The 14,174-nt window shown below is 52.7% G+C and overlaps 2 protein-coding genes across 2 annotated transcripts in view; both read left to right on the top strand.

The window, feature by feature from the left end:
* Positions 1-3: 3 nt before the first annotated feature.
* RETREG2 (reticulophagy regulator family member 2) lies at positions 4-13,550 on the top strand (the record flags this gene model as incomplete). The annotated part of the gene is made up of 9 exons (XM_026040619.1): positions 4-98; positions 2,493-2,599; positions 7,528-7,558; positions 8,305-8,440; positions 9,796-9,880; positions 10,468-10,605; positions 10,939-11,033; positions 11,812-11,947; positions 12,632-13,550. Coding segments are annotated over 9 exons (1,566 nt in total), but the record flags the coding sequence as incomplete, so codon positions are not given.
* Positions 13,429-14,174, top strand: part of ZFAND2B (zinc finger AN1-type containing 2B) — a 4,901-nt gene continuing 4,155 nt past the window's right edge. The window contains exon 1 of the mRNA XM_026040515.1: positions 13,429-13,446. Coding sequence (XP_025896300.1) covers positions 13,429-13,446 — 18 coding nt within the window. The remainder of the gene's footprint in view (positions 13,447-14,174) is intronic.

Here is a 14,174-nt window from a genome sequence, read left to right as displayed (position 1 = left end):
GGCTGGGAGGCGGCGCTGGCGGCGGCGCAGCGGCTGCTCGTGTGGGAGCGCCCGCTGCACAGCCTCGTCACGGCGGCCGCGCTCGGCGGGGCCCTCTGGTGAGCGCGGGCACGGCGCGGGGAGCGGCGCGCCACGGGGCCCCGCGGCGGGCACAGCGTTCCCCGGTGACCGGCAGAGCCCTTGGCTGGGGCGGCCCGAGGGAGGAGCCGGGGCAGGCCCGGCCTCGGCGGAGCCCGCGCGGCCCGGCGCCGTGCCCGGCGCCCTCCGTGAGAGCCTCGGTGATGTCCGAGCGGTGCCCGGGGCGCTGGRCCGTCCGCCGGACGCGGCTCCTCCGGAGGATGTTTTCATCCGGGAGTAACGCTGCTGTTTGCCTTTGACAAGCACAGGCAGGCTCCTCCCCGGTGCGCGGGGCTGCCAGGAGGCCGCGCGCCGTTCGGCCCGTGGTAACGGAGCCGTTCGGCCCGTGGTAACGGAGCCGTTCGGCCCGTGGTAACGGAGCCGTTCGGCCCGTGATAACGGAGCCGTTCGGCCCGTGATAACGGAGCGCGGCCACCTTGGAGGCTCGCCCAGGCGCAGGGCGAGCCGAATTCCGCGCCCTTGATCCCCGCGCCCGCTTCGCCCCGCAGTCGCACCGGGCAGCGCCGAGCGTTCCCTGGAGTGGAAGGCTGCTGGGGGCGTTACTTAAACCCAGCTCCTCATTGATCTCTTCCTGGAGGACGCTGATGTTTGGCGAAGGCCAAGGCCAAACCCCGGCCCGTTCATCCCGCCCTGCCTGCCGGTCCCGTGGACGTGTCAGTGTGACGAGTCCGGAGTGTGAATGGCAGGACCCGGCTGTGCACGGGAATGGAAAACATCCTGTTTGTTTGTGTAAACAGTGAGTCAGTTGTATTGGCAAGATGCTCTCAGTCGGTGGCCTTCCAAGCAGAAAATGTCTATGCTGTGCAGGGGAAAGAGTTAAATGATAGTTGCGGATGAGACAGCAAAGGACAGACTGCAGTCAGAGAAGGGAAGTGGGGGAAATAYGTGACCAAACAGCTTCTGAAGTCACCGTGAAGAGGCTGCTTATGTTTTCTTCCCTCATCCATAAGGTTATTCAGAGGTGTAGGTAATAGCTGGGCACTTAAATGGCTTTGGGCTACTCTGATGACTGGAAAGGTCCAAATGCAGAGCTTTGAAGTTAGCAGGAGGGGGAAAGGTTGCCATGAGACCACGGGGACAGTATAGTATGATGACTAAGAGGCTGTGTATGAAAAGGTTGCGGGAGGAACAAAGAGTGCCCAGAACACGAGACAGAAGAGAGAGATTTAAATATCACGGAGGGGGAGGAATTATTTACGGTCCCRTGGTGCGTTTGGTCTGAATCCTGTAGCTGAAATAACATAAACCAGAGAGGGGACAGGAGGAATTTCTTCCTGAGCTGACATGTTAAGTTACAGAGTTGTTGTCCCGTGAGGAGGCATGAAAGCTGTGTTGTTTAGGTCATTATAGAGCCTCGATAAGTCCTTGGAAAGAATGTGGATTTTATTTTGTGCTCCCAAGACAGATGTGTTTTGAATCCTCTACCTCTGAGCTGATGGGAGCGCAGCTCACCCTGCACTGCTCAGCGCTGCGCCTGCGCTCTGCGGTTCTGGCCATGGGCTTGGGTGGTTGCTGTTAGCTATTGACAAATATTTGTTGAAAGGGAGCAAGATAAAACACCCGAGTGGCTTTTACTTTCTGGAGAGGAATTTTCATTAATGGAGAGAGCATTTCCCTTGGCTGCCTGAGCATGGTGGCACTTGCTCTCAAGTGACTTAAAGCAGCATCTCTGAGCTGGAGCAAAGTGCTGATGAAAGTAGGGATCCAAACAGCCACTCCRTATAGATTCAACAGCAAAGCTATCAGGGTGGGACTGGAGCCTGGAGCGGGGAGATAAACGCTTTGATGTTGGGTCTGCATGGGTGTCTGCTGGTGTCTGTGAGCAACATGAGAGCTCTTAGGATAAAGTCAAGTGAACAACTAAACCAAGTGGTTTAGTGCTGGTCTGTGATTAGCAGGAAAGTGTTTACCATTTAAAAAAAAAAAAAAAAAAAAAAGCATCTGGAAGCTGATATAGGTTCTGTTTTGGTGCTACCTGGGGATGGCACTGGATGTAATGATGACAGATGGGACGTAAGTTTTCAGAGAAGAGGCTAATTCTCAACTGGCCTTCTGCAGAGGCTGCTACAGCAATTTGTATTTACATTATCTGGAGTAGCCTGGGGAGGAGCCTGCATGGAGGTGACAGGATCTCCCTGTCCCATCACAGCTGGGTAGTGGCAGAGGTGCCATCTGAGGACGTTCTCATGGCTGGGGGCGTGCTGTGGAATACGGGGCTTCTGCCCTGGCCCGGAGCAGTCGGATGTGTCTGCTGTGTTCARCACTGAACAGCATTTTTCTCCTCATCAGGAGCAGTAACTGATTGCCTTTCCCTAGCATTACCCCCAACTAACAATTTCCCTTTTGGTTTCTAGGTTGTTTTCCTCCACTTCTCTGCGACCCCTCTTTCTCCTCAGCATGTCCCTTCTTGGCATTCTCTTACTGGAGAGGTGGAAGCCCAGATTCCTATTTGACTTCTCAGGTATGTGATGGGTAACTGTACCTGATGATGCAGCTGATGATGCAGTTCTGGTGTTAACAGTTCCTGCACTGTAGCCACAGCTGGTCTCTTCCTGGCTTTGTTATGGGTCGTGTAAGCCCTAGAAAACAGCCCAGTTTGTTCTCCAACTTCAGGCTTTGTTCCTGTCACTGCCCCTTGTTCCTGGTGTCTCCCAGAGTATTAGGATGTAGCCCTTAGCAAGCCTGCACCAATGGAAAGGGCTGGCAGAGCTGCTGCTAGTGCTGAGAGGTGCTGGGAGTCACTTGAGAGTAACTGGTGTGGCCCAGTGAGCTCAGATAAACTTATGAGAGAACCAGTAACCGGGATGTTGAGGTGTTTCTGCTGAGCAGAATTTCTCAAATCATAGATTTTCTTAGCCAGTTTCGAAAGGACCATAAAACACCAGCGTTTTGTCCCTCTTTCTGTGCAGTGCTTGACTCCTGSTAGGTGTGTAAGTTAGCAGGTGCGGGTGCCCTTTCTCTCCTGCGAGTGTCGTGGTGAAAAGGTCAGTGCAGATCTGAGAATATAAGAGCAGCTGAGCTCAGGGGAGGAAGCAGGGGCTTGAATTGTATTGGCTTGGGTTAAGCACAGCGTGGAGAGAGGCAAGGCAGATGAGAGCCACGTTGTCTTGGGCACGTAGCAGAGTGGCTGGTGAAGTCGCACAGCAATGACAGTATCATGCCTGTGCTCAACAGCGTTCAGGGAGTCCGATCACTTGGCTTATCTTTCTCATTTATTAAAGGGTCTTTGCCAACCCCAGACATGATAGCAACAAGAGCAATATTCTCTTTATGATGATGATGGGCATAGATTGGCAGCTGTCTGCTTTAAGCGTCTCCTTCACTGGTATTATTATTTGGCTGGACTGCTGCTGTTCAAAGGCAGCTGGGGGCCCCCTGTCCCTGCCCCCCTGCCCTAGGGAGGGCTTCTGAATGAAAGCCCCTCTATGTGTGTGTTTGTAAGGTACCCTTTATGTGACCTAAAAGGGTACTGGCTTAAAGGGTGCTTTCACAGAAGCCCTGATAAGATTAGATATGTTTCAGCTGTAGTTTCAAACTGTTTGTTTTGTGCGGTTCAAGTAACYAGGTAGCCAAACTGGACTGGCCATTTTAATTTCCTGCTTATTCACCTTATTTTTTTAAGAAATAGTTTAAACCCAACCCAAAACATCTCGTTTGAAACATGTCCAGAAATGCAAAGACTTGGTGCCCTGTACAGAATGGTGTTATTGAGGCAGGTGGGGATGGAACCTGTCCAGAAAGGGCTAGGCTTGTGGAACTTGCATTATCCCAGAGGAAGTGGGAAATCTATATGGAAATCAATGTGTGTGATGCAGAGCAGTGAAGAATGGGGAGGAGGGAAAATAAAAAAAATAAAATAAATTAAAAAAAGGAATTGGGCTAATTCTGTGTCATCAGTTCTGCAAGAAGTTAGTGTGCATCCTATTGAGCTGCTCCTCAGTCATGTTCTTCTTCATGTCTAGCTCCCTTCCAACTCCTTTCTGCCTCTCTGCTGCTGACACCAAAGAGCAGGGACACATTTGGGCTTTGTGATGTACCTGATTAGGCTGCAATCCTGATGGCGGCATTTCCCACTGAACCCCATTTCCTCAGCCCTGCAAGGAAGGAGCTGTACCGCTTACCTGAGGAGCCTTCGGGTTGAACTGGAATACTTAGGGGGATTGGTTTGGCTCTGGCTTCCCRCTGAAGCAGAACTGCAGCTTTGTGGCTTTCCTCCTTAGTGCTTCCTATAAACCTTTCCAGGCATTTTTGGAAATAGGTCAGTACCACACCTTTAAGGATTAGCATGTATATAAACAAACCTCAGCTTTTGGCAGTTGTGTGTGTTTTGGGTGCTGCCTRTAACGTCACTGCTGGAGGAATGCTGGCATTAAAGCCTGGCATTTATTCCACAGTTACTCACAGCTGTGAACAAGGGCACTCTAACAGCACCGAGATGCACAACCTTTTTAGGACCTGTCAGAAGAGGCTGCGTATTTTCTCCCTTGTATTTACTTSATACAACCACCTCTGTGTGGAGCAGTTAGCAAATAGTGTTTAACACCCTAGGAAACGTCTCCGCTTTCTCCTGAAATGGCTACCAAGGCGGGTTGTTTTTGCAGGGTTGTTTTTGTAGCGTTGTTGTTTGGTGGCTGTGCTTTGGTTGGAGTTTAGCAGACAGCTCGAGCAGTGGCCACGCTGTGAGCGAACGCTGGTACTCCTTAAAGAGGGCCCCTGCTTTCTAGCTGCAGTTCATGCACCGATGAAGAATGGCTCTTGGGAAGTGTTGAAAACCTGTAAGAGCTGAGGAATCCGGCTGTACCAACATGTAACCTAAGCTCTTGTGCTGCTCTTTGGTCTTTGAGAAGAGTCTGGTGTGTGTCAAGTGGTTGCTATTAATCCACAATCTGGTGTGAAGTACTGAGAGTGAYGTTTCAGCCAGTGGCTGATGTTCTGAGGCCAGATGGGTGTACTGTTTTCTGCTTAATTGTCCTGGTGCTCAACGGTATTGTGGCACAGGTTGGAGTCAAGTCTTACTCGACTGGTTTTGGCCCATCTCTAGGATCAGTCTCTAAGCTGATGGTTGTTATAGRGTTCCTCCAACCAGTATGAGACCCAGGGCATTGGGATGGACAGCAGGCAGAGTACACTAATGTAGACAGCAAGACACTATTGATTTTAAAGAAAGCTTTTGTTTTGCCAGGTAAGTTACATCAGATGAGCACTCTGCAGCCTGCTGAAATGTTCTGCAGCTCCCCTGGGTTGAAAGTCTCTCTGACACCGTCAGAAAAAGCAGTTGAAGGCAACTGTTTCACTTGCTATTTCGGTGTGTTTTCCATGGCTTGGACACTGTAATCTGCCTGGAAATGCGGAGTTCCTGTGCCATGCCACTTGGAATGTCAACCCTTCACCAGCACTGCTGGTGCATGCACAGAGCACATCCAACTGATGCAGTGAGCAAGCACCTCAGCAGCTTGTTTGGTAGCTGGTACAACCAGTATAGCCAGCAATGACAGAGAGGCCAGTGCTGAGTCTGTGCCTTCAGTCACCTRGTAGTGCAGGTGAAAGGTAAAGCCTGAGATACAGCTGGATTTCTGCATGCTCTGCTTAAGCAGCTTTACATTCCTGAGYGCAAATTCCTAGCAAAATACAACAGTGGCTGTTACGAGGACGAAGCAACTGCACAGCATGGGTAAAGCTGCCTCCATAGCCCTTCTTCCTCCCTCTGAGGCAATGAACTTGAGTTCTTTTCACAGCCAGTGGCTACCGGCTGCCCAGACAGCCGTGCCAAACAGCCGTGGGTAGAGGAGCGGATGGGCAAYGCAATCTGAGAGCAGTTGACTCCTCTTGTCAGGGCAGATTACTGGAAATCTGGGTCACGCTCTCAAAGAATTGCCTCCTCCCTTCCGTGCGCTGTGCAGGCTGCCTGGTGCAGTGCCTGCAGCGAGAGGAGGAGGCTGACATACTTGGCCAAACATCCTGTGTCACGGGAGGCTGGGGACAAGGCCACTGCGAGCAGTTACTCCCTTTTGTGGGAATGAAGCGAGGGTTAAATTGGAGCCTGAAATCCCACTGGCTCCTGGCAGGGAAGCATGTTCATCTCTTCTGTGCATTTCCCTGGGGAAGTCGCTTCCACTCTTGGGCCTCACATCTGGTTGATGACTTCAGCCCTCCTCTTTTTTTCCCCTCCACATTGCATTTGTAAGCCCATTTCTAGCAACTAGCCTGGTCTTTGAACATAAATCTTTTGTTTCAGCCCTCTTAATGCAGTGACACACTGTGTCTCAGACAAGGTCCCATGGATTGAACCTCTTAGCTTAAAGCAAGTTTGCTGTTGGCCAGACAGCCTCAAAGATACTTTTGTCCCTACAAGTTTCAGGATTATTGCCCCGAAACAGSCAGGTAGAGGAAGGTAGAGACCCCTGGAAGGCCCTTGGCAATATGATCGAGRACCTTATTAAAAACAGGAGAGTTCTAAATGTTCAGCTGCTGGCAGAGCTTTGGCTGAAGCTCGTGTGCCCTTAGACCTGAGTCAGATAGGCAGAAGACCCAAATCTGTAAGAAAACAATCTCACGAATTCCAGTGATTACAGCAATATTTGATTTCTTTTCTCTCTGTATATGTCTGAGGGCAGAGCAYGAATATATTTGGACTCTGCCATTGAAACGTTGCTCTTCCTCTGAGCCCTGCAGAGGCCCCATCTGACCGTGCTTGGGTTGGGTGCTTCGYCTTGCTCTCAGCCGGGCTGCCAAACCTTCACAGTGTAGTTAAATCTGTGCCTTCCTGGCACAAGGTGCTGCCAGGGGACCTTAGCACCCTGCAATTAGATAATTACACATGAGTGGCTGTTTGTAGCTAATTCATGGGAAAGAGCAGAGATGGGGGAGGTCTGTGGCATTTGGGCACTATAGCATCCTGCCAGGGGCTGTGGGCAGCAGAGACCTGCCAGGGCCTCGTTCAGCTCTAGGGCAGGAGCTGAAGTCTTGCCAGCTTGGGGACTGTGCTGGTAGCCCGTTGTGAAGGCAGGGACCAKGCAGCTGCTCTTGGTCTTTAATACAGTGCCACATCCTGTAGGGATTTTGCTGTCCGACTATGGGGTGTCCAGGATAAACTTTATGCTCCAGAATGTGGCACTCGTTGGCTGACACAGGCTGCCCGATTTGCCAGGCCACATGGGAGCAGCACACCGGCCTCCGCCGCTCTCYGGGTCTGCTTCCCCGGAGCCTGCGCTGTGCAGACTCCAGGCCACTCTTTACTGTGATTCCTGCTTGCACGTGAGCATGAGGAAGGTCCCCAGGGTGCATCCCTAGCTAGCGATCATCTATCTCCAGCTCTGCTCTATTCAAGTAGTAAAAATGMCATGTTTTATTTTTCACTTGGCTGACTGATATCCTCTGTTCTCCCTGCAGCACAGCCATCGGAGGAGCCCGGAGGGGACAGGTAAGCTCACTGGGTGTCCCTTGGTGGGAGGGGAGAGCGGGCACTCCTTAGTGTGACACTTTTGTCTGCCCTCTTTGCTGTTGTCCGCAGACTGCATGGCTCCTGCTGCAAAGTTATGGCAGTAGCAGTTTCTCCTGCACTGGGAGCTGTTTATCAGCTCGGGAGCCACAGCTTGAGACTCTGGGGAAAGCTAATGTTCTTCAAGTGGCAATAAAGCTCGGGTTCTTCTGACATTAGAAACTCTAGGACTTCTTCCCTAAATAAAACAGAGAGAGAATCTATCCTGGGCTATTTTAAGAGACCTTCAGAGAGAAAGAGATCCCTGAGACTGATTTTTGCAGGCCATATGTGTTGTCTGTAGTGGTGTAATCCGCATCCTGTGTCTGGCTGTGGTTGTGGGCCCGAGCTCTGCGCTCAGGTCATCTCGGACTCGGCGCTAAAGAATGAATGTGCGTAGCTAGTTCCACCTCCAATGCTKCTGTCTGTGTGGCTTTCAATAAATCATTTTGCATCTTGGGCTGTAGCATGGGGATGCTGTAGCACAGTGCTTGCTGCTGGTGCTTGGTTCTCTTGGCTGCTCCTGCTTAAAAACTATCAACAAATCAAGTATCTTCTGTAGTTCAGTTAAAGATAAGGTCCGTATTTATCAAGCCCTTGGTAGGGAGCTCCTCTTYGTTGTGCAGCTGTACCCCCGAACAAAATGAACTATGTTCAGAGATTGTCTTCTTGCTCTTGTCTGTCTCTAGTGAGGGGGTGACTTCAGGGGCACAGCCTCACCTGCTCAGTGTCCCTGAGCTGTGCCACTGTCTGGCAGAGAGCTGGGTCACCTTCAGGCTGTACCTGCAGGAACTGCTACAGTACAAGAGGCAAAATCCTGCTAAGGTAAGCTGGAGACACCTACTCTTCTGTGCAGGGGCTTTTCTCTCCATTGCTGATAGTCTGGGAGATGGAGGAATGTCAGACCAATATTTTACAATTGCTATCCCTGTTCAACATTTGCTATTCCTTACTTTCAGACTATAGGAAGCTTAAGTAATGAGTAACTGGCTTCCAGGATTTGTAAGCTAGAGCTGGACTTAACCCCTTCTGTGAATGGCAGCTATGCTGTGGTTTATTTGCTAGTGTGCAAAGGAAGTTCTTTGGTTGGGAGTRAGGAGGAAAAGGGAAACCAACAGGCTCCCTTCAACCCTTTAATCTGGTCCCACCTACTTTGCAGGTTGTTGCTAACGAGGTCCAAATGCAGCAGTGTTCTTGGGGGCATGGAAACCTCTCATAAAGCATGTTCTGGTGGCTGTCACGTGTTGTTTGGAGAGGGYTTATAGACAGGATTTGTCTTAGCATCATGAAAAAAATATGACAGACCAGCCCATAGGATTGTATCAGGCTTGCTGGAGTCCAGAGTACCAAAACGGCAGGTTCCTGTCACTTTGGATTGCTCCTCTTCTGTTACAGCCCTGTCTGAGCAGCAGGGGAGTAGGGAAGTGGGACCAAGATGTCTATAAAGACAAGAGTTAATCGGAAGCAAAGGCCTTAGGGTGCCCTGGCCTGTTCATTATGACCGAAGCTTCCCACTGGTGGGTGTAGTTGGTATCTTAACCCATGCCCTCTGGCTTGCAGGGTGACTGTTCTTGCTTCTCACCATCCCCCAGAGAACGCAGGACAGGCCACAAGCTGTGGTACCTTCTCTAGAGAAGCAAGACCTTTCTGGTGGGGTTRTGGGTCCTGCTGATGCTTCTGCCAGCAGGTTTATTGCATGGCAGTGACACATCGTCCKGTGGCTCTGTAGCAGCTTCCTGTCTCTGTCAGGACAATGCAGGCTTCTTTAACAGAATGAGCTCTGCAGAAGGAAATATACTCAAAAATCACAATTTGAGTATCCATCTTAACCTCAAGGATCAGTATTCAGTTCATGAAGAAATTTGCAGAACTCTCCCAAAGATTGTTTAATTTTACCAGGATCTTGGGCTACCTTTGTCTTCCTGTGCTTGAATCTCTTTGTATGCCTAGAGCTTAACCCAACCAACCTGTCCAAGTTGCGATCATCAGCATCTGAACACGCTCCATGTAAAGTTGGGCAAGAAAATAACCCCCTGAGCTGCTTCCAGGGAGTTYGGTGTACTGAGCTTGTCAGGAGCATCTCTCCCTTGCTCTAACTGGATTTTTCCTGTGTCAGATGCATAGATGTATCCCTGCCTCTTGTGACTTCTGTTTGTTCCTCTCTCTCTCTCTTTCTTCAGTTCTGCATGAGTGTCTGCTCAGGCTGCCTGATTTTGGCTGTAGTTGGACACTATGTTCCAGGCATAATGATCTCCTACATCATCTGTGAGTATAAGCAGCTCTCTTATCTGATTTAAGCTGAAGTGTGGCCTACCTGTGCTGCTGCTGAGAAGCATGACTGTGTGTTTCTTGAGGGGATCTGCACTTGATGATAAATAAGTCAGTGCAGCCCCTGTGCCTGCCTGGGTTGTCTGTCGCCTTCAGTGCGCGCGTGCAGTTCAGCTGCCAAGTCGGGAGAGGGAGCCCTGGTTAGAGCATTGTTTTCCTCCTCTACCTGCTGCTGGGACCCTGCTGCTCAGAGAGGCAGAAAACTGCAGTCTCTCAGCTCTTTGGGTGGGCAAATCCCTGTATGCTAGACTTGAAATGGAGAGTTATTAAAGGAACTGCACACTGAGCTTGAAGTGAGACCTTTCTTCACTGCATCACAAGTCCCTGCTAGCTCTGAAAGCTGTTCAGATGGTCTGAAAAGCTGGCTAATTAAGCAMCTGCACAGTGAGTGGAAGAGATGAGGACAAGGCTTTTAGGCAGAGTCAAATGGCAAAGCCCCTGTCATCCGACTGCTTCCCTTGATGCAGAGTTTCTTGCTGGCCGGGTTGTGCCCGGGCTGGCTCTCACCTTCCTTGTGTTYGCAGTGCTCAGCATCCTGCTCTGGCCGCTCGTGGTTTACCACGAGCTGATCCAGAGGATGTACACGCGCCTGGAGCCCGTCCTGATGAAACTGGACTACAGCATGAAGGCAGAGACGCTCCACCACAAGCATGAGAAAAAGAGTAAGGACCTGCCTTCCCTCTGGCTTTCTGCGGCGCTGGGCTCCCAGGATGGAGCCTGGGAAAGGGGCAGCGCAGGCGYATTGCGGGCAGCAGGGTAGGGCTGAGCAGCTGGGATGGAGCAGAGGGAAAGAGACTGAAACTTGAGAGTTACGGGGAGGGCAGCTGGGCAGACAACTGCCTGTTATCCTTTGAATAACAGCAACAGATTGGAGTTGTCTCTGGGAACCTTGGGATTGGGGAGAAGCTGTGCAGCTTCACAGGGCAGGAGAAGYGGTGGATAAGAAATATTCCTGGCTCAGGCTCACGTGCAGGACTTTCTTCCCTGTCTCACAGAGCGGCAAGGGAAGAGCGAGCCTGCGGCGGGCGACGAGCCCACGGCCGAGACGGAGAGCGAGAGCGAGGCAGAGCTGTCCGGCTTCTCCCCAGTGGTAAGAGCACRGGAGGCATCAGGGTCCAGCTACGCTGGTAGCAGCAGTGCAGGAGCAAGGTGTTTCTTTGCCAAATGCCCGTCAGGAAAGGAATGGTTTGGTGAAAGCTGAGTCTGCAATCCGGGCACTGCAAATACAGCATCGCAGGGCTGGTGACGCAGTAGCAGAGCAGAGTGAGCCCCGCTCTGGCCTTCTCTGCTGAGCTGCAGGACTGCTCTGATGCTAACGCCTCGTGGTCAGAGAGTGCAAGTGTCTCCTGAAGAGACAGGCTGTCTGAGTATAATGTGCAGAGGCTTCAGCTCACCATTGGAAAGGGGGAAGGAGCTGTACTAGCATCTGCCTGTGCTGAAGCTTTGTGCTTGAAGCTTTAGGTTCCCAGTGAATGCAGATACTTGGACCTGCTGCTCCTTGTAGAAGTCTTCCTAGGGAAGTGTGACAGGGAAAGAGAGTTTTGTGCAATTTAATGGTCCCGGGAGAGGAGGAAGGCACAAAGCCCTTTGCAGGGAGACCTYGAGGAGCTAAACCCCTACCTTGTGCGAGCTCTCCCAGATTCAGCACGAAGAGCTAGCAAAGTTTCAGGCACTTCATTATTGCAGGAGAACATTGAACCAAGACTGTCCTTCCATAGCAGTGCAATGATCCCTTTGTGCAACCCTTTGTTGCTTTTGTACTGTCCCTGTGCAGAGTCTTTACAACAAACAACTGTCAGGAAACTTTTGTTTGTGTGGAGTCCGTAGGCAGCAGGGGTAATTTGTCCCTCTGCCTTCCTCCTGTGCAGGTGGATGTGAAGAAGACAGCCCTGGCCCTGTCCATCACGGATTCCGAGCTCTCTGACGAGGAGGCATCCATCCTGGAGAGCGGCGGCTTCTCTGTCTCAAGGGCTACCACCCCTCAGCTCACAGACGTTTCAGAAGGTACGTGTGGGGATACTTGATACCTGCCATGTCCTCCATGTATTGTCCCCAAACAACTTTGGGATCTGAGTGAGGCCATTGCTTCTCCCCTGCCATCCACCCTAGCAGGACAATAGGAAGACAGCTGTTGCAGGAGAAAGTGTGGAGGCAAAGAAAAAAAGCAGCAGAGCGTGTCCTGACTTATGATTCAGAGTTGGTCCTGTCTTCCTCTAGCTACAGTTCATTCCACAAGACAGTGTTCTCCTGTCACTCCTCCTGTCACTCCAGAACGAGAGCAAAGTCATTGTCAAAGTCTTTGCTAGTTGGCAGAGAACAGGAGGATGGAGCAGACTAGCAGAAATAGTTGTGCAGTGTCTCTCGTTGCACACCCAGCCCCTGATGCTGGATGGAGCAGCAGGTGGAGCTCATAACCCACCTTATGAGCCCAGAGAAGCACTGGGTGGTGGTGAGGAGTGTGGAGGTMATGGCTCAGATGTGGTATCTTGAGCATCTTGTGTAGAACTGGCAGGTGAAGGGCCATGAGGTGGGCTGTCCCATGTGGAGAAGGGAATAGGTGCAGACACCTGCATGCTGCTGTGCTCCAACAACTGGGAGGGCCCCTAGGAGCGAGCCTGGTGTGTCAGCAGCGGGTCGGAGGTGGGGRAGCCGGGCCCTAATGTCGCTGCTAACCCTGGTGCCTTTCAGACCTGGATCAGCAGAGCCTGCACAGTGAGCCAGAGGAGGCGTTTTCCAAGGACCTGGCAGAGTTCCCCTCCGTGGAAGAGTATCATTCCAGAGACCTGGGACCACAGAGCGAGGAAGACGCGTTCGGGGTGCCGCTGGGTCCCGAGCTCGCCCACGCTGCCCGCGAGCTGGACTCGGCAGAGAAGGAGGCTGCGGACTCCGACCTCTCCATCCTTCGCCTGGCGTCTCCTCTCCATTTTGTAAATACGCACTTCAATGGGAGCGGGCAAGCGGCCGGAGGCGACGCGGAGCCCCAGGCTGCCCCCGCCGCGGGGCTGGGCATCCGCATCGACACGCTGAGCGAGGAGATCGTCACCACTGCCATTACCACCGCGGTGCAGAACACCCTCTCGGCGCTGCTGCGCTCCTCGGAGGCCAGCGAGGGTCCTTCCCTCTCCGAATTCCTCCCCACGGAGCCCGAAGAGAAACTGAGCTTTCAAGCACAGCTGTCAGAGACCGAAGCGGTGGAGACAGAGACAGCAGCTTCACCGGAGGATGAGGAGGAAGGAGATGACTTTGAGCTACTGGATCAAAGGGAGCTGGAGCAAATGGATGTGGAGCTGGGGCTGGGAGAGGAGCAGGAAGCAAAGGAGTCTCCCGCTGCTCCGGCTCTGGCTTCTCCCTCATCCGCACTGGCTGAGCAGCCGAAGCAAGGCGATGAGGAGGAGGAGGAGGCAGYGCTGGCAGCAGCATCTGTGTCTTAGGTCTTCTTTGTGCGTCCCTTTTTTCTCCATCACTGTAAAGAAGGAAGAACTCGCATGGCCGACGTGCAGTGGGTTTTTAGATATTTGTGTTGACTGGGCTGGAAAAGTGTCAGTGTTAATGTGCTGTGTCAGGAACACCCAGTCCTTTGCACCCTCCCAGCGCCCAGCCCGCCAGGGGGCCGAGGGGGGAGCCCGTGCCCGGCGGGCGGGCCGGAGGGGCGCGCGGAGCCCCACGCGAGCGCCACGCCAACCCCAGCCAGCGCTTCCTAGTCATGGTGCAGTATTTTGGTCTGTCTTCTGTTTGTCTTTCGTTTTGCACGCAGAGTACCRAGCTAGCTGTAGCAGCTGCTAATACCCACATCATCCCCAGTAGGACATATGCAATCTTATTTTATTGGGTTTTTAAACGGCTGAAAGTGTAAATAATTTTAACTTTCACGGGTCGAGCCGGGGGGGAGGGACGAGGGGCACAGTCAGATTTGGCACCCGAGGGCCAGGGGAGAGGAGTGTGGAGTGGCGGGCGGGCGCGGGGAGCAGAGGGACCCTGGGTGGTGCAGAGGACCCTTTCTGCAGCCCGCGGGCGTTTTTCCCCCTCCCTGCCGAACGGGCTGTCAGCGAGAGCCGGTTGCCTCCGTGTCCGCCGCGCGCGCTGCTGCTGTGTGCCCGTGGAGCCTTCGCAATCAATGAAATTCACTCCTGGCGCCCGCTCCGGTCTCTTCCTGCCCGCGCGCGGGGGCCTCCGCCCGCCGAACCGCTGCCGGTGCCGCCGAGGGGCGGGAGCAGCGGGGCCGGCCCCGCGG

Source organism: Nothoprocta perdicaria, unplaced genomic scaffold (assembly GCF_003342845.1).
Source record: "Nothoprocta perdicaria isolate Ctin4 unplaced genomic scaffold, notPer1 scaffold_0, whole genome shotgun sequence".
Classification (NCBI taxonomy): domain Eukaryota; kingdom Metazoa; phylum Chordata; class Aves; order Tinamiformes; family Tinamidae; genus Nothoprocta; species Nothoprocta perdicaria.
The sequence above is the reverse complement of the archived record's forward strand: the minus strand, read 5'-3'. Positions and strand labels throughout refer to the sequence as shown.